General features: G+C 49.5%; 1 protein-coding gene across 2 annotated transcripts in view; it reads left to right on the top strand.

Moving 5' to 3' along the window:
- LOC127582872 (1-phosphatidylinositol 4,5-bisphosphate phosphodiesterase delta-3-like) overlaps nt 1-20,372 on the top strand; it is a 113,715-nt gene that overhangs the window by 53,786 nt on the left and 39,557 nt on the right. For both annotated transcript variants that reach the window (XM_052038490.1, XM_052038489.1), the window contains exon 7: nt 13,375-13,519. In XM_052038490.1, the coding sequence (XP_051894450.1) occupies nt 13,375-13,519 (145 nt within the window). The remainder of the gene's footprint in view (nt 1-13,374; nt 13,520-20,372) is intronic.

Genomic DNA, 20,372 nt, shown 5'->3' with positions numbered 1-20,372 from the left:
GCAGGTGCAGCGCGGGCAGCTTAAAAAGCAAACAGCCTATAGAGCGGGCAGCGTCAGAGCGGGCAGCGGAGTGAGTAGCAGCAGAGTGTTCTGGGCTTTGGCTCAAGGGGCTTCGGCGTGAAGGGGCAAGGAGGGTAAGTAGCTGGTAAGTAGGTAAAGGCAAGGTTTAGCTTTTGGTCATTATAGATTTGTAGGTGGGACTAACCAGGGAAAAAAAAGGTAGTCAGATGGAGGACATGGTGGTGTGCTGCAGCTGTTTGATGTGGGAACTCGTGGACCTTGCTGCGGTCCAAGATGGCCACATCTGCAGTAAGTGCTTGAGGCTGGACGAACTTTGGCTCAGAGTTGATGAGCTGGAGTTGCAGCTACAAACACTGCGCAGCATAAGGGAGGGAGAGAGTTATGTAGACACGGTGCATCAGGTGACAGTCACCCCCCTTAGGGTAGGTACATCTGAGGTTCAGGAGGCAGATAGAATGGTGACGGTCAGGGGAGGGAAGAGGAAGAAGAAGTCAGGCAGGCAGACAGGACAGAGAGCCCCGGAGGCTGTTCCCCTCAGTAACAAGTTTTCTGCCTTGGAAGCTGTTGAGGGGGATGACTTGCAGGGGCCTAGCTGCAGTAACCAGGCCTCTGACACTGGGGCTGGTACTGCTGCTCAGAAGGGAAGGGTGGGAAAGAGACATGCGGTAGTGATAGGGGACTCGATAGTCAGGGAAACAGATAGGAGGTTCTGGGGAAGTGAGCATGAATCCCGGATGGTACGTTGCCTCCCAGGTGCCAGGGTCCGGGATGTCACTGATCGGGTCCACAGAATTCTTGAGTGGGAGGGAGAGCAGCCAGAAGTTGTGGTCCATATTGGCACCAATGATATAGGTAGGAAGGGGGATGAGGTCCTGAAGAGTGAGTTCAGGGAGCTAGGCAGAAAATTGAGGAACAGGACCTCAAGGGTAGCAATCTCGGGATTGCTGCCAGTGCCACGTGATAGTGAAGGTAGGAATAGGAGGAGGTGGCAGATAAATGTGTGGCTGAGAAGTTGGTGCAGGAGGGAGGGTTTTAGATTTCTGGATCATTGGCATCTCTTCTAGGGAAGGTGGGACCTGTACAGAGAGGACGGGTTACACCCGAACCAGAAGGGGGCCAATATCCTTGCGGCGAGATTTGCTAGGGTGGTACAGGAGGGTTTAAACTAGTTTGTGAGGGGGAAGGGAACCGGAGGAGTAGGTCAGAGGAAGAAGGGAATGGGGAAAAGTTAGATCAAACAGGTAGAGAGGCTTTGGGGAAGGAGAAGCAGAATACAGGCTATAAAAGGAGTAAGGTAGATGGACTGAAGTGTGTTTACTTAAATGCAAGAAGTGTCAGGAATAAGGGGGATGAACTGAGGGCTTGGATAAGTATGGGGGACTATGATATCGTGGCTATTACTGAGACGTGGCTGACGTCAGGAGGGGAGTGGATATTGAATATTCCTGGTTTTCGGTGTTTTAAGAGGGATAGGGAAGGGGGGAGAAGAGGTGGAGGGGTGGCGATACTGGTCAGGGACACTGTTACGGCTGTGGAAAGGATGGATGTTGTAGAAGGATCATCTCTAGAGTCCGTATGGGTGGAGTTAAGGAACAAGAAAGGAGCAGTTACTCTACTAGGAGTATTCTATAGGCCCCCCGGTAGCAGTAGAGATATAGAGGAGCAGATTGGCAGGCAGTGTTTGGAGAGAAGCAGAAATAACAGGGTTGTTATAATGGGAGACTTCAACTTCCCAAATATAGACTGGAACCTGCTTAGTGCCAAAGGTTTAGATGGGACGGAATTTGTTAAATGTGTCCAGGAGGGATTCCTGACGCAGTATGTTGACAGGCCGACTAGAGGGAATGCCATGTTAGATTTAGTTTTAGGAAATGAACCGGGACAGGTGAAGGATCTATTGGTGGGTGAGCATTTGGGGGACAGTGACCATTGCTCCATAACCTTTAAAATTGTCATGGACAGGGACAGGTGCAGAGAGGACAAGAGGTTTTTCAATTGGGGAAGGGCTAACTACGAGGCTATAAGGAGAGAACTTGGGAGTGTAAATTGGGATGTCCTTTTTGAAGGAAAATGTACCATGGGGATGTGGTCGATGTTCAGGGATCTTATGCAGGATGTTAGGGATAAATATGTCCCGGTGAGGCAGAGAAGGAATGGCAGGGTGAAGGAACCGTGGGTGACGAGAGAGGTGGAACAACTTGTTAGGGAGAAGAAGGTAGCGTACATGAGGTATAAGCAGCAAGGTTCAGACAGGGCCTGTGAGGAATATAGGGTAGTGAGGAAGGAACTTAAGGGCTGAGGAGAGCTAGAAGGGGACATGAAAAGGCTTTGGCTAGTAGGGTTAAGGAAAATCCCAAGGCCTTTTTCAAGTACGTGAAGGGTAGGAGGATGGCTAGGGTGAAGGTAGGTCCGATTAAGGACAAAGGTGGGAGAATTTGCCTGGAGGCGGCGGAAGTGGGAGAAGTTCTGAATGAGTACTTCTCTTCGGTATTCACCAGGGAGAGGGGTCTTGATGATGCGGAAGGGAGTGCTGGTAGGGGTAATGTTCTCGAGGTTGTTGATATCAAGAGAGAGGATGTGTTGAAGTTGTTAAATAATATTAAGACAGATAAATCTTCGGGGCCTGACGGGATTTTCCCCAGGCTGCTTCGAGGGACGAGGGAGGAGATTGCTGAACCGCTGGTAAGGATCTTTGAGTCCTCGTTGTCTACGGGGGTGGTGCCGGAGGATTGGAGGGTTGCGAATGTGGTCCCCTTGTTCAAAAAAGGTAATAGGGATAGGCCAGGGAATTATAGACCGGTGAGTCTCACGTCTGTGGTGGGTAAGCTGTTAGAAAGGATTCTAAGGGATAGGATTTATGAACACCTTGAGAATCATGGACTGATTAGGGACAGCCAGCATGGCTTTGTGAAGGGAAGATCTTGCCTCACAAGCCTGATAGAGTTCTTTGAGGAGGTGACCAGGAAGATTGATGATGGCAGTGCGGTGGATGTGGTTTACATGGATTTTAGTAAGGCGTTTGATAAGGTTCCTCATGGTAGGCTTCTTCAGAAGGTCAGAGGCCAAGGGATCCAAGGAAGCTTGGCTGTGTGGATTAGGAATTGGCTTGCATGTAGAAAGCAGAGGGTTGTGGTGGAAGGAGTGCCCTCGGATTGGAAGGCAGTGACTAGTGGTGTCCCGCAGGGATCGGTTCTGGGACCTCTACTTTTTGTGATATTTATAGATGACTTAGATGAGGGGGTGGAGGGCTGGGTTAGTAAGTTTGCGGATGACACTAAGATAGGCGGTGTTGTGGATAGTGTGGAGGGCTGTCGGAGCTTACAGAGGGATATTGATAGGATGCAGAGCTGGGCTGACAAGTGGCAGATGGAGTTCAATCCGGAGAAGTGTGAGGTGGTACACTTTGGATCTCAGAGTACAGGGTAAATGGCAAGGTACTTGGCAGTGTGGAGGAGCAGAGGGATCTGGGGGTTCATATTCACAGTTCATTGAAAGTTGCCTCACAGGTGGAAAGAGCAGTTAAGAAGGCCAATGGGATGTTGGCTTTCATAAGTCGTGGGATTGAGTTTAAGAGCCGCGAGTTTATGATGCAGCTTTACAAAACTCTAGCTAGGCCACACTTAGAGTACTGTGTTCAGTTCTGGTCGCCTCATTATAGGAAGGATGTGGAGGCATTGGAGAGGGTGCAGAGGAGATTTACCAGGATGCTGCCTGGATTGGAGGGTATTGAATATGAGGAGAGGCTTAAGGTGCTAGGGCTTTATTCACTGGAAAGGAGGAGGATGAGAGGAGACATGATAGAGGTATATAAAATATTGAGAGGAATAGATAGAGTAGACAGTCAGCGCCTCCTTCCCAGGGCACCAATGTGCAAGACGAGAGGTCATGGCTTTAAGGTTACGGGTGGGAGGTTCAGGGGAGATGTCAGGGGGAGGTTTTTCACCCAGAGAGTGGTTGGTGCATGGAATGCACTGCCTGGGGTGGTGGCGGAGGCAGATACATTGAACAGGTTCAAGAGCTTGTTGGATAGGCATATGGAGGAGTGTGGGATGGGGGGATATGCGGGAGGAAGGGGTTAGGTAGTGTGAAGGTGGTCTGATGGACGGCACGACACGGTGAGCCGAAGGGCCTGTTTTGTGCTGTATGGTTCTGTGGTTCTGTGGTTCTGTGGTTGTCACGGCGCTGACAGGTTTCCCTCGGGCGCTGACAGGTTTCCCTCGGGCGCTGACAGGTTTCCCTCGGGTGCTGACAGGTTTCCCTCGGGCGCTGACAGGTTTCCCTCGGACGCTCCACTTTCCTTTCACATCCCGACACTTGCGGATTGGTTGGGCACTCAGTGTTACCCCGAGTGTAGCGGGCACGTGGGAGCAGGTGGGGTACGGGTGGATTACTCTGAGAGCCGGCATAGGCATGATGGGCCAAATGGTCTCCTGTACTTAAGGAAACCGTGAGCCTCAAGAGTATAAGTGTGGTCTGTGAGACTGTGTCAGTTATTCATTGTTTATCCTATGTTAATAGTCAAAGTGAGTAACTTTTACAGTTAAATCCTTGCAGGCTGGTGTTCAGCTGAAGCTTGTAGCTTGAGGTGAAGAGGTCACCGAGGGACCCTGAGGGGGAACCCCACCCTCTCTTTGAAACGTAATTCTCACCTTTTCAATTGAGGTCGATTAACTTCAGCTGATGGACTCGAGCTGACTGAGGGAGCATGAAGGAAGGCAGGGATAGAGCAGTACAGCACAGATACAGACCCTTCGGCCCAACCAGTCCATGCCGACCAGTGGGCCCCAATTGCCTGCATTCGGCCCATATCCCTCCAAGCCCCGCCCCTCCATGTACCTGTCCAAGTGCTTCTTAAATGATGCTGTTGTACCTGCCTCACCCACTTCCTCTGGCAGCTCGTTCCACACACTCACCACCCTCTGCGTGAAAATGTTGCCCCTCAGGTCCCTTTTAAATCTTTCTCCCCTCACCCTAAATCTATGCCCCCTTGTTTTGGGCTCCCCAACCATCCACCTTATCCATGCCCCTCATAAATTTAAACACTTCTATAAGGTTGCCCCTCATTCTCCTACGTTCCAAGGAATAAAGATCTAGCCTGGCCAACCTCTCCCTATAACTCACTAACAATTGCATTTGCCTTCCTTACTACTGACTCAACCTGCAAGTTAACCTTTAGGGAATCTTGCACTAGGACTCCTAAGTCCCTTTGCTCATCTGATTTCTGAACTCGTTCTGCATTTAGAAAATAGTCTGCACCTTTATCCCTTCTACCAGAGTGCATGACCGTACACTTCCCTACGCTGTATTCCACCTGCCACTTCTTTGCCCATTCTCCCAACCCGTCCAAGTCCTTCTGCAGACTCCCTGCTTCCTCAACACTACCTGCCCCTCCACGTATCTTCGTATCATCTGCAAATTTGGCCACAAAGCCCTCAATTCCATCATCCTGATCATGAACATATAACGTGAAAAGTAGTGGACCCAACACTGACCCCTGCGGAACACCACTGGTCACTGGCAGCCAACCAGAAAAGGCCCCCTTATTCCCACTCCTTGCCTTCTGCCAGTCAGCCAATCTTCTATACATGTTGGTACCTTTCCTGTAATACCATGGGCTCCGATCTTGTTTAGCAGCCTCGTGTGTGGCACCTTGTCAAAGGCCTTCTGAAAATCCATGTGAACAGCATCCACTGGCTCTCCTTTGTATCTCCTGCCTGTTACTTCCTCAAAGGATTCCAACAGATTTGTCAGGCAAGATCTCCCCTTAAGGAGACCATGCTGACTTTGGCCTATTTTATCATGAGCTTCCAAGTACCCCGAAACCTCATCCTTAATAATGGACTCTAACATCTTACCAACCACTGAAGTCAGGCTAACTGGCCTATAATTTCCTATCTTTTGCCTCCCTCCCTCCCTTCTTAAAGAGTGGAGTGACATTTGTGATTTTCCAGTCCTCCAAAACCATTCCTGAATCTAGTGATTCTTCAAAAATCATTACTAACACCTCCACAATCTCCTCAGCTCCCTCTTTCAGAACCCTGGGGTGTAGTCCATCCTGTCCAGCTGACTTATCCACATTCACACCTTTCAGCTTCCCAAGCACCTTCTCCTAAGTAATAGCGACTACACTCACTTCTGCCCCGACTCTCTTGAATTTCTGGCACGTTGCTGGTGTCTTCCACAGTGAAGACTGATGCAAAATACTTATTCAGTTTGTCCATCATGTCTTTGTTCCCCATTACTACCTCTCCAGCGTGATTTTCCAGTGGCCTCAGGTCCACTCTTGTTCATCAGAAAGTTGCCTGGATTACAGAATATTAGCTATAAGGAGAGGTTGGACGAAGTTCGAGCATTGGAGGCTGAGGGGAGACCTGATAGAAGTTTATAAAATAATGAGAGGCAGAGACAGGGTAGATTGTAAGAGTCTTTCTCCCGGGGTGGAAATGTCAAATAGTAGATGGTGTAGGTTTATGGTGGGAGGGGCAAAATTTAAATGAGATTTCTGAGGCATGTCTTTTTACACAGAGAGTGGTGGGTGGCTGGAACACACTGCCGGGGAGGGGTGGAAGCAGATACAATAGCAACGTTTGAGGCATTGAGACAGGCAGGGAATGGAGAGATATGGACCATGTAGGGGCAGATCTGCAGTTGAAATTGGCATCATGGTCAGCACAGACACTGTGGGCCGAAGGTCCTGTTCCTGCATTGCACTGTCCTGTGTTCTTTATTCTAAAGAAATCAGGACGGCAAAAAGGAGTCATGAGAAATCCCAGACAGATAAGGTAAAGCAGAATTCTAAGGGATTCTATGAATATATTAAGCACAAAAAGGTAACTAGCTGGGGAGAATATGTCCCCGTAAGGGTCAGTGTGGTTGCCTCTGTGAGAAGCCACAGGAGATGGGAGAGGTCATACATGAATATCTCTCATTTGTACTTACTGTGGAGTTAGGGAAATCAGAGAGCAGAGCAGTGATGTCCTGAAACACGCAGACATTACGGAAGAGGAGCTGTGGGCAGTGCCGACGTGTACCCCAGGACATTGTGGAACATAAGGGAAGACATTGCTAGGTCCCTGTGTCTCTGTTTGTCACAGGTGAGGTGCTGGAAGACTGGAGGGTGGCTAATGTTGCACCTTTATTTAAGAAGGGCTGCAAGGACAAACCAGGGAACTACAGGCCAGTGAGCCTAACATCAGTGGTGGGAAAGTTACTGGAGGGGATTCCAAGAAACAGGACTTGAAAAGGCAAGGACTGATTAGGAACAGTCAGCATGACTTTGTGTGTGGGAGATGGTGGTCTGAGAAATTTGACTGAGTTGTTTGAAGAAGTGGCTAATGATTAACGAGGGCAGGGAGGGAGATGATGTCTATGTGGACTTCAGCAGGGCCTATGACTGAGTCCTTTGTCTGAAAGAAATGGCGCCAGCGAGTGGCGACTTTTTGTGTGCAGCTCCCAAGGGAATCATCAAATATTGTCGTTTGGAACTATTACAGCTGAAATCTGCAGCCACAGACACTGCAGTAACACTGTTTACCCATCTAAGTGAACCAGCGATCAGCAGACCCAGCAGACTCGGGACTCCAGACCACCCTGGGTGTGGGTGCAGCAGCTGGGAGCTCAGGGAACGTCTCCGTTGTCTCAGGAAATGTGGCTGCGGGGCAGGGCTGCAGGTCAAACTGAATTGCAGGGTCCTAAGGTCCCCCTCTCCCTACCATCCTACTGGCTAATGTGCAGTCTCTGAAAAATAAAATTGAAGACCTCAGAGCAAGACTGCGGTACCAGAGGGACATCAGGGGCTGTTGTGTACTCTGCTTCACAGAGACGTGGCTCAGACCCAGCACTCCGGACACAGCGATCCAGCCCGAGGGCTTCACCACCCACCGCAAGGACCGGACGGCAGCAGCAGGTAAAGGCAGAGGGGGCATCTGCTTCGTGATTAACTCTTCGTGGTGCACAGACGTGGCGGCTCTGTCTCAGTCCTGCTTCCCCGACCTGGAACATCTGGCGGTCGTGGTGTCCGTTCTACCTGCCGAGGGAGTTCTCCGCCGTCATCCTGGTAGCGGTGAACATTCCGCCCCTTGGCAAACATCAAGCTGGCACTGGAGGAGCTGAGCACCGTGATCAGCAGTCACGAGGCAGCGCACCCTGATGCCTTCCCGATCACCGAGGGGCACTTCAACCAGGCCAGCATGAAGAAGCCTCTGACAAACTACCACCGACACATCACCTGTGGAACCAGAGGAGCCAACACACTCAATCACTGCTACACCACTGTCAAGAACACTGACCGTGCCATCCCATGCCCGCACTTTGGCAAGTCTGATCACCAGGCTGTACTTCTACTCCCGACATACAGGCAGAGACTGAGGACCACAGCACCAGCGGTGAGGACTGCGAAGGTCTTGTCAGGGGAGGTGGAGGAGCAGTTACAGAACTGCTTTGAATCGGTGGACTGGACCATATTCAGGGATTCATCGTAGGATCTGAATGAATATGCCATGGCCGTCAGCAACTTCATCAAGACGTGCGTGGATGAGTGTGCTGTCGAGAACATACTGAGTTTTCCCAAACCAGAAGCCCTGGATGAACCAGGAGATTTGCAGACTGCAGAGGGCTGGATCTGTGGCGTTCAAGACCACTGATCCAGAACCATACAAGAAGTCCAGGTACGACCTACGGAAGACCATCGTGAGAGCAAAAAGCCAATTCCGTGTGAAGTTGGAGACACAATTGGACGCATGACAGCTGTGACAGGGTTTACATGCCACTACTTCCTATAAGGTGAAACCTAACAGCATAGGTGGCAGTGATGCTTCACTCCCTGATGAGGGCAGCGCCTTTTATGCACACTTTGAAAGGGAGAATAACACTACACCTGTGCGAATCCCCACAGCATTAGATGACCCTGTGATCTCTGTCTCGGAGGCCAACGTCAGAACATCCTTCAAGAGGGTGAACCCTCGCAAGGCGTCAGGCCCCGACGGTGTACCTGGCAGGGTACTGAAACCTGTGCCGACCAACTGGCTGGAGTGTTCAAGGATATCTTCAACCTCTCACTGCTGCAGTCGGAGGTTCCCACCTGCTTCAAAAGGCAGCTGCCTCCACGACTATCGCCCGGTAGCACTCACATCTACTGTGATGAAGTGCTTTGAGAGGTTGGTTATAGCTAGAATTAACTCCTGCCTGAGCAAGGACCTGGACCCACTACACTTTGTCTACCACTGCAACAGATCTACAGCAGACTCAATCTCACTGGATCTCCACTCAGCTTTGGAACACCTAGATAACCCCAAGACATACGTCAGGCTGCTGTTTATCGACCACAGCTCGGCATTCAACAACATCATTCCCTCAGTAATAATAACCAAGCTTCAAAACCTGGGCCTCTGTACCTCCCTCTGCGACTGGATCCTCGACTTCCTCATCAGGAGACCACAGTCAGTGCGGACCGGTAGTAACATCTCCTCCTCGCTGACAATCAACACAGGTACATCTCAAGGATGCGTGCTTAGCCACCTGCTCTACTCTCCCTACCCTCATGACTGTGTGACTAAGCACAGCTCAAACACACTCTATAAATTTGCCACCGTTATTGGTAGAATCTCAGATGGCGATGAGGAGGCGTACAGGAGTGAGATAGATCGGCTGGTTGAGTGGTGTCACAATGACAACCTCACACTCAACGTCAGCAAAACCAAGGAACTGATTGTGGACTTCAGGAGGGGGAAGTCAGGAGAACACACACCAGTCCTCATTGAGGGGTCAGCGGTGGAAAGGGTGAGCAGCTTCACGTTCCTGGGTGTCAACATCTTGGAGGTTCTACCCTGGGCCCAACACATTGATGCAATCATGAAGAAGGCATGCCAGCAGCTCTACTGCGTTAGGAGTTTGAGGAGATTCGGTACGTCACCAAAGACTCTTAAAATTTCTATAGATTTACGTTGGAGAGCATTCTGACTGGTTGCATCACCACCTGGTCTGGAGGCTCCAATATGCAGGATCACAAGAGGCTGCAGAGGGTTGTAGACTCGGCCACCTCCATCACGGGCACAACCCTCCCCACCATCACGGATATCTTCAAGAAACAGTGCCTCAAGAAGGCGGCTTCCATCACTAAGGACCCTCACCATCTGGGACATGCCCTCTTCTCATTATTACCACTGGGGAGGAGGTACAGGAGCCTGAAGACCCACACTCAACGATTCAGAAACAGCTTCTTCCCCTCCGCCATCAAATTTCTGAATGGTTCGTGAATCCATAAACACTGCCTCATTATTCCTTTTTTTTTGCACTATTTATTTATTTTTGTAATTTATGAATGTTTATGCACCGTACACTGAAACAACAAATTTCATGTCATATCTCAGTGATACTAAACCTGACTCTGATTCTGAAGACGTATCCTAGGAGAGGAGAAAGGAGGTTGGGGCCCGACAGATTTTTAAGTATTCACTGGCCAAGGTGCCAAATGACTGGCGGACAGCAAATATGGCACCCTAATTCAAGAAGGGCAGCAGGGATAATCCAGGTAACTACAGGCCTCTGAATCTGGCATCAGTGCTAGGGAAAGTATTGGAAAGAATTCTTCAGGACGAGGTTAATCTGCAGCTGGAAAGGCAGGGATCCATCAAATAGAGTTATCATGGTTTTGTTAGGAGGAGATCCTGTCTAAATAAGTTGATCGAAGTTCATAGCTCCCTGAAAATGGTGACAGAGGTGGACAGGGGAGTGGAGAAGGCAGTCAACGTGCTCACCTTCAGATGCCGAGGCACTGACTGTCCGAGCTGGGATGTCACGCTGCAAGCTGTACAAAACATTGGTCAGGCCACACTTGATGCACTGTGTACAGTTCTGGTCACCACACTGCAGGAAGAATGTGGCAGCAACAGAGCGAGCGCAGAAGAGATTCACCAGGATGTTGCCTGGAATGGAGGCTTTACCCGCAGGGAGAGATTGGATCGGCTGGGTTTATAGACAGAGGCTTTTTCTTAGACTGCAGGACTCTACAACTAAAGGGCATAGGTTGAAGGTGAGAGCGAAAAGATTTAAAGGAGATCTGAGCGGCAAGTTTTTCACACAGAAGGCGGCGGGGATATGGAACGAGGTGCCAGAGCAAGTGGTAGAGGCGGGTACAATTACAGAGTTTAAAAGGCATTTAGACCGGTGCATGGATCAGAAAAGAGTAAAGGGATACGGGCCTAATGCAGGCAAATGGGACCAGTGTAGATCAGTGTCACAGGCGGGATGGAGGAGTTGTCCCAGGGGCCCATTTCTGTGCTGTGCTGCTGCGTGACTCTGTGAATTTTTCAAGGAGGTGTTGAGGTAGCCTACATGGCCATTAACAACGTCCCACGCGGGAAACTGGTACAAAGGTTAGATCCCATGGGATCCAAACTGAATCCAAAGTTGGTTTGGTCATCAGAGGCAGAGGGTGGTGGTGGAGGGGTGTTTCTGTGACTGGACCGCAGTCCCACACAGTGTGTACCGCAGGGATCGGTGCTGGGACCCTTGCTGTTTGTCTCATACATTAATGAGTTTGATATGGAATCATACAGCATGGGAACAGGCCCTTCGGCCCACCAAGTCCATGCTGACCTTCAACCACCCACTTACACTAACCCTACACTGATCCCATTTTATTCTCCCCACATTTCCATCAACTCCCCCAGATCCTGCCACCCACCCTCACACTTGGGGTAATTTACAGCGGCCAATTAACCTACCAATCTGCAAATTTCTGCGACATGGAGGAAGCTAGAGCCCCCAGAAGAAACCCACACGGGCACCGGAGGAACATCCGAACTCCACACAGACAGCGCCAGAGGCTGGGATCGAACCTGGGTCACTGGAGCTGTGAGGCGGTGATTCTACCACAGCACCATGTAGCCACCCCCTTGTTCTGGACACTCCACCCCGAACAACCAGTCTCCTCCCTGGACACAGTACAGAGGTGGGTGTGGATGGATGGATGTTACATCCAACAAATACCTACTGGGAAGAGATGGACAGAACTGTCCACATCCAGACCCCCATTCAGCTGGTCATGGGAACCTATAAACTCGCTGTTGTCAGGCCAATCAGAACCCAATCTCCTCTGCCCCAAAACAGAGTTATTTAAAGACCTTCTCCCTGCAATGTGTGGTGTCAAACATATACATTGGTTAATTGGTTTATTATTGTCACATGTACCGAGGTACAGTGAAAAACTTGTCTTGCATACAGTTCATACAGATCAATTCATTACACAGTGCACTGAGGTAGTACAAGGTAAAACAATAACAGAATGCAGAATAAAGTGTCAGAGCTACAGAGAAAATGCAGTGCAGGCAGACAATAAGGTGCAAGGTCATAACAAGGTAGATTGTGAGGTCAAGAGTCACCTTAATGTACTAGGGAACCATTCAATAGTCTTATAACAGCAGGGTAGAAGCTGTCCTTGAGCCTGGTGGTACATGCTTTCAGTACTGACCCAACTGCAGTGGATTGGGAACAGCCTAGTTGGATTGACCTAGTCCAGGACATGCCCTCGGGGTACGTGTGGCTGTGGTGGTTCCAGTGGAGGCAGAGATTCTCACAACAATTAATAAGTATTCAGACAAGCACACGAATCACCAAGCAGAGAAGGTTACAGATGAAACGCCAGTAGGTGGGATCAGTACAGATGTCTACTTGATGGTCAGCACAGACGTGTCGGGCCAAAGGGCCTGAGTCTGTGCTGTATGACTCTGTGAAGCCGAGGGTCAGAAACAATAAGGATGAAGCCCATACAAGACTTGACGCACACTGGCTCAATTCACGTCAGGTCACATTGGAGGTGTGGATCCCAGATCAGAGGAACAGGAAAACCACAAAAAATTTTGATGTTCGATGGAAGCTCTTGGGGCTTCATTGCTAACCTGTCAGAGTGAGAACACCACAGGTTGACAACAGACCTGGAGCGGACATCAATGGTGAGGAGCTGGTTGGGAAAGACTTTACCTGGAAAACTCTGTGCCAATATTAACCACAGAGGCAGCACTGTTACTATGTATGTTTGAGGTGTCTCGCACTTGCTTTTGTTATTAAACAAGGATGTGCCCCTTTAAGAATTGCAGCCTGTGACCAGCTGCTCTCCAGATGTTGCTTCAGTTTCTCACTCAGGGACTGGGCAGGTCTGAGATCCCTGTGAGAAGAAACCTCTGCCTGAGTGCCGTCCCCTCTGTAGCCCTGTACAGTAAAGATCCCTCTTTGTCAGTAGTTCACCGTGTATTTCCCAATATCTCAGAGGGAGACACTGAGACACTCAGCCTGCTCATTACCCGCCTGAACTGAGCACAACACTCACAGCATTCGGTCTGGGCCTCTGCTTTCCAGAGCTCTGCTGAGGGGCTGTCGCTGTGTGGAGTTGGACTGCTGGGAGGGGCCAAACGGAGAGCCAATCATCTACCATGGATACACCCTCACCTCAAAAATCCTCTTCAAGGACGTCATCACAACGATCCGGGATTACGCCTTCACGGTAAGATGACAGAGAGCATCCCCAATGCCTGACTATGGGTTTTCTATGAACAGAGACTGTTCCCATACATCAACGTCAGACAAGAGGGATCGCTCTCCAGCTCATTCCGAGGGTCGACAGATAATAAGGGATCACTCTCCATGAACAAGAGAGACTTTTCCCAAATGTCTGATATTTGGGAAAAGAAACACTGCTCTGTGTCCAACAGTCATTAGTCGACGTGAAGAAAGAGGTGTGCTGGAACTTTTGAAAAACATTAGGATAGATAAGTCACTGGGGCCGGACGGGATATATCCAGGTTGTTACGGTAAGCGAGGGAAGAGATCGCTGCGCCTTTGGTGATGGTCTTTGCATCCTCACTGGCCACAGGAGTAGTGCCAGATGATTGGAGGGTGGCAAATGTTGTTCCTTTGTTTAAGAAATGGAGTAGGGATAACCCTGGGAATTACAAACCAGTGAGTCTTACTTCAGTGGTGGGCAAATTGCTGGAGAAGATTCTTAGAGACAGGATTTATGGGCATCTAGAGAAGCATAGGCTGATTAGGAACAGTCAGCATGGCTTTGTGAGGGGCAGGTCGTGCCTCATGAGCCTGAATGAATTCTTTGAGGATGTGACAAAGCACACTGATGAAGGTAGAGCAGTGGATGTGGTGTACATGGATTTTAGCAAGGTGTTTGATAAGGTTCCTCATGGAAGGCTCATTCAGAAAGTCAGGGGGCATGGGATCCAGGGAAACTTGGCTGTGTGGATTCAGAATTGGCTCACCCATAGAAGACAGAGGGTGATGGTAGATGGAGCATATTCTGTCTGGAGGTCAGTGACCAGTGATGTTCCGCAGGGATCTGTTTTGGGACCCCTGCTCTTTGTGATTTTTATAAATGACTTGGATGAGGATGTGGAAGGGTGGGTTAGTAAGTTTGCTGATGATACAAAGGTTGGTGGTGTTGTGGATAGTGTAGAAGGTTGCTGTAGATTACAGCAGGATATTGATAGAATGCAGAGCTGGGCTGAGAAGTGGCAGATGGAGTTCAACCCGGATAAGTGTGAAGTGAAACACTTTTGAAGATCGAATTTGAAGGCAGAATACAAGGTTAATGGCAGGATTCTTAGCAGTGTGGAGGAACAGAGGGATCTTGGGGTCCACGTCCATAGATCCTTCAAGGTTGCCGCACAGGTTGATAGGATTAGTAAGAAGGCGTATGGAGTGTTGGCCTTCATTAGTCAGGGTATTGAGTTCAAGAGCCATGAGGTAATGTTGCAGCTCTGGTTAGACCACACTTGGAGTATTGTGTTCAGTTCTGGCTGCAGGCACGGTAGTGTAGCGGTTAGCGTAATGCTTTACAGCACCACCGACCCAGGTTCAATTCCGGCCGCTGTCGGTAAGGAGTTTAAACGTTCTCTTCATATCTGTGTGGGTTTCCTCCGGGTGCTCCGGTTTCCTCCCACATTCCAAAGACATACAGGTTAGGAAGTTGTGGGCATGCTATGTTGGCGCCAGAAGTGTGGCGACACTTGCAGACTGCCCCCAGAACACTCTACGCAAAAGATGCATTTCACTGTGTGTTTCGATGTACATGTAACTAATAAAGATCTTATCTGATCATTATAGGAAGGATGTGGAAGCTTTAGAGAGGGTGCAGAGGAGATTTACCAGGATGCTGCCTGGATTGGAGAACATGTCTTCTGAGGGTAGATTGAGTGAGTTAGGGCTTTTCTTTCTGGAGAGAAGGAGGATGAGAGGTGACTGGATAGAGGTGTACAAGATGGTAGAGGCACAGATCAAGTGGACAGTCAGAGACTTTTTCCCAGGGCGACAATGGCTAACACGAGGGGGCATAATTTTAAGGTGACTGGAGGAAGGTATAAGGGGGATGTCAGGGGTAAGTTTTTTACACAGAGAGTGGTGGGTGCGTGGAACGCACTGCCAGCAGAGGTTTTGGAGGCAGATATATTAGGGACATTTAAGAGACTCTTAGATAGCCACATGAATGATAGAGAAATGGGGGGGCTATGTGGGAGGGAAGGGTTAGATAGGTCTTAGAGCAGGATAAAATGTCGGCACAACATCGTGGGCTGAAGGGCCTGTACTGTGCTGGAATGTTTTATGTTCTATGTTCTATCTCTGAGGCAGGAGTTGATTCACACCATAACCAACCTCTCGAAGCACTTCATTCCAGTTGATGTAAGTGCCACTGGATGGGAGTCACTGAGGCAGGTCACCTCACTCTTCCTGGGCACCGGTACAATAGATGCCTTTTTGCAGCAGGTGGGAACCTCAGACTGTAGAAGCGAGAGGTTGAATATGTCCATAAATCCTCCAGCCTTTATGTCCGCACAGATCTTTAGCACTCGGTCGGGTATGCCGTCTGGACCCAATGCCTTTTGTGGGTTCACCCTTTTGAAGGATGCCCGGACGTTGGCCTCAGAGACTGAGATTACAGGGTCATCCGGAGATGTGGGGGCTCATGTGGGTGTGTCGTGGTTCTCCTTATCAAAGTGTGCATAAAAGACACTGAGCTCATCGGGGATTGATGGGTCACTGCCACTTGTGGTACCCGATCTTGCATTGGAACATAGAACAGAGAACAGTACAGCACAGGAACAGGCCCTTCAGCCCACGATGTTGTGCCGAACTTAATTAAACCAGTAATTAAACACCAAACTAAACTAATCCCTTCTGCCTGCACAATGTCCATCTCCCTCCACTCTCTGTACATCCACGTGCCTGTCTCAGAGCCTCTTAAATGCCTCTATCATACCTGCCTCCACCCCCACCCCTGGCAGCACATTCCAGGCACCCGCCGCTCTCTGTGTAAAAAAACTTGCCCCACATATCTCCTTTGAACTTACCCCCTCTCACCTTAAATTCATGCCCTCTACTATTTGACAATTCCACCCTGCGAAAAATATACCGGCTGTCTACCCGATCTGTGCCTCTCAGAATCTTATAAGCTTCTATCAGGTCTCCTCTCAGCCTCAGAATCAGTCCAAGCAGCGCAGACGATACAGAAAGACAAAGGAAACCTGAGCTAAAATGATGACAGGAAGCGGCGGACAGACCTGAGGGACAGAAAGCAGCAAGTTGTCTAAAGTTGAAGAATGTGATACTGAGCCCTGCCACCCACCCCAATGCAGGACAAGGCTGCTTTGGGCTTCATTATAACAGTGCAGGAGGCCACGGGCAGAGAGGTCAGAGTGGAACTGGGCTGGTGAATTAAAGTGGCAGGGAGCAGGGAGCTCAGGGTCACCCCTGGGAGAACAGGACCTCCCAATCGTCCTTTGGTTTCTTCAGTGCAGAGGAGGTCAGGTCATGGCCACCAAATACACGACACCAAGATGGAATCAGGGCAGGTGAACGAGGGACTGTTTTGGTCCCTGGATGGTGGGAAGGGAAGCGGTGAAAGGATTGTTATTTCAACATTATTCAACAGTTGAACATCTCCAGTGTCCAACAGTCTGACAGTTGAGCAGTAGAGAGAGTTCCAAATGTTTGGTGGAGATACGATATAGACTATCCCCATTTTTCAACAGACAATGGAGATCATTCCCTGTGTCCGACAGAAAGAATATAAAGGGTATTCCCAGTGTCCCATTCTCAGGCAAAAGTCACCATTCCCATGTCTAAGTATCAGGCAGTAGTCACAACTCCCAGTGTTTGACAGTTGGGCAATAGAGATGATTCCAGCATCTGACTGCTGGGTAGTGAAGACTCCCAGTGAACGAACGTTCCAGTATCCAACAGTCAGACCCTGAGACAGTTGGAAGAAAAGTTTGCCAGTGTCCAACAGTTGAATGGTGAAAACCATTCCCACATGCTGAGAATCAGACCAGAGGGACTGACCACAACAGTCAACGTTCGGGTGAGAGAGACCATTCCCAGCATTCGGTGGATGGAAGAGCCCCCTCCCAATGTCTGACAGTCCAGAAACAGACGTCATTCCCAGTTGTCAACAGCTGGCAGAGAATCTTCCAGAACTTGGGACACTCTGCTCCAAAAACCTGCCTCTGCAACCCTGCTCTGGGGACCATTTGTTCTGGAGATTCTACCTCACCAAAGGTTCCTCCTGGGGTCCCTGCTCCTGGGAAACTTCCTTCTGGAAACCTGTCCAAAGCAAGATACCTTCTGGAGTCTGTGCCCTGAGGAAGATTCCTTATGGAGACCCACCACGAAGAAATTAGTGTTTTGCCAGCAGTTTGCAGAAGCCCCTTCCCTTGGGCAGCTTTCTTGTTCAGACCCTGTCCCAGGGAACCTTCCTTCTGAGGTCCTTGACCGAGGAAACCTTCTCTCTGGAGACAGTGCTTCTGGGAATTGTCCTTCCAAAGTAAAAGTCACAGTCCAGTTTATCGTCATCCGCACAAGTCCGTGTGTGCACAGGTGCAATGAAAAGCCTACTTGCAGCAGCATCACAGGCACAGAGCATCAGATAAGCAGCATTCACAAGAAAAACATAAATTAACAACACAACATACAAAATTAGAACAAAAGTAACAAAGTCCGTTGTAGTGCACAGTGACCCCAGTGCTGCTCGACAGAGGCAGTGATGAGGGTTTTGCCAGTTGGCTCAAGAACCGAATGGTTGAAGGGAAGTAGCTGTTCCGCTGGTGTGGGGACTTCAGGCTTCTGTACCTCCTGCCCGATGGAAGTTGGGAGAAGATGGCACGGCCCGGATGGTGGGGATCTTTGATGATGGCTGTCCTGAGGCCCTGCTCCAGGGAAGATCCCTTCTCCAGACCCTGCCTCAGGGAATCATCCTTACGGAAAACCAGGCTCCGAGGTTTTCTTCAGGGACCACTGCCCACTGCACTGTATTTCTACTGGGGAATACAGCCTAAGTTCCTTCTGGAGATCATGCCCAGGGTGAAGTCCATCTGGTGATGCTGCCACCTCCACACCTTCAGGTTTTCATACAGCATCGGAGGCCGTGTTTGCCCATTTGGCTGAAGCCGGCTGTCAAATTGATCCCATTCCATTCCTTATTTCCCTGTAACCTAATCTCCTGTACAGGTCCGTCAACCCCCCGGTTCTCTCACCACCCCCCCCCCCCCACACCAGGGGAATTTACAGTAACCAACCTGCACATCGTTGGGATGTGGGAAAAACTGGAACACCCAGACTGAACCCACGCAGTCACAGGGAGAATGTGCAAAGACAGCAGCTGAGGTGAGGATGGTACTCTGAGGCAGCAGCCCCAACCCCTACACCACTGCCACACAACCCAAGGATTCCCTATGGGGATCCCGCCCCAGAGAAGATTCCAAGTGGTATTGGTGTTGGTATTAGTTTATTATTGTCACTTGTACCGAGGTACAGTGAAATACTTGCCTTGCATACCGATCGTACAGGTCAATTCATTACACAGTGCAGTTACATTGAGTTAGTACAGAGTGCATTGAGGTAGTACAGGTAAAAACAGTAACAGTACAGAGTAAAGTGTCACAGCTACAGAGAAAGTGCAGTGCAATAAGGTGCAAGGTCACAACAAAGTAGATCGTGAGGTCAGAGTCCATCTCATTGTATAAGGGAACTGTTCAAGTCTTATCACAGTGGGGTAGAAGCTGTCCTTAAGTCTGGTGGTACGTGCCCTCAGGCTCCTGTAGCTTCTACCCGATGGAAGAGGAGAGAAGAGAGAATGTCCCGGGTGGGTGGGGTCTTTGATTATGTCGGCTGCTTCGCCAAGGCAGTGAGACGTAAAGACAGAGTCCAAGGAGGGGAGGCTGGTGTCCGTGATGTGCTGGGCTGTGTCCACAACTCTCTGCAGTTTCTTGCGGTCCTGGGCAGAGCAGTTGTCGTACCAAGCCATGATACATCCGGATAGGATGCTTTCTATGGTGCATCGGTAAAAGTTGGTGAGTGTCAAAGGGGACAAACCGAATTTCTTTAGCCTCCTGAGGAAGTAGAGGCGCTGGTGAGTTTTCTTGGCCATGGCATCCACGTGACTTGACCAGGACAGGCTGCTGGTGATGTTCACACCCAGGAACTTGAAGCTCTCAACCCTCTCGATCTCAACACCATTGATGTAGACAGGTGCATGTACACCGCCCCCTTTCCTGAAGTCAATGAACAGTGGGGTCCATGCAAAGCATTTCTGGGAACCTCACGCCAGGAAACCTTATTTTTGTGGTCTCAGCCCAGCTCTGCATTCTATCAATGTCCTGTTTTAATCTACAGCAACCTTCTACACTATCCACAACACCACCAATGTTTGTGTCCTCTGCAATGAAGACGAGAGATGCTGTTGGTAGTGAGCATAGGGCAATCGGCAGAGGTGGTAAAGTGAGCAGAGAATGCGAGATGGAAAATAGAATCAGAATCAGATTTATTATCACTGATTTAGATGACGTGAAATGTGTTGTTTTGCGGCAGCAGTAGTGCAAAGACATAAAATTATCATAAATCACAAAAATAAATCAAATAGCGCAAAAAAAGAATGTAACACTGTAAAATGTGAGGCACTGCATTTTGGGAGAACTAACAAGTCTAAGATCTGCACAGAGAGTGTTAGAATCTTAGTAAAACTGAGCAACACAGAGACTTTGGTGTACAAGTTCAAAGATCTCTGAAGATAGGTAGGGTGATGAAGAATGCATGCGAGATACTTGCCTTCACTGGCCTGGGCATAGAATTTCAGAACAGGGGAATTTAAGAACAGCTTGAGCTAGGATGCAAAGCTTTAAAGTAAGTGGTAGGAGGTTCAGAGGGAACTTGAGGAAGTTTTATTTGACCCAGTGGTGGTTAGAATCTGGAACACACTGCCTGAGGGGGTGATGGAGGCAGGTACAACCTCACATTTAGCCTTGGTGTGACAAGTATTTAGGTGAGCACCTGACACACCAAGGCACAGAAGGTGCCAG

The sequence above is a fragment of the Pristis pectinata genome, chromosome 25 (assembly GCF_009764475.1).
Source record: "Pristis pectinata isolate sPriPec2 chromosome 25, sPriPec2.1.pri, whole genome shotgun sequence".
Lineage (NCBI taxonomy): Eukaryota > Metazoa > Chordata > Chondrichthyes > Rhinopristiformes > Pristidae > Pristis > Pristis pectinata.
This window is presented reverse-complemented; position numbering and strand designations above follow the sequence as displayed.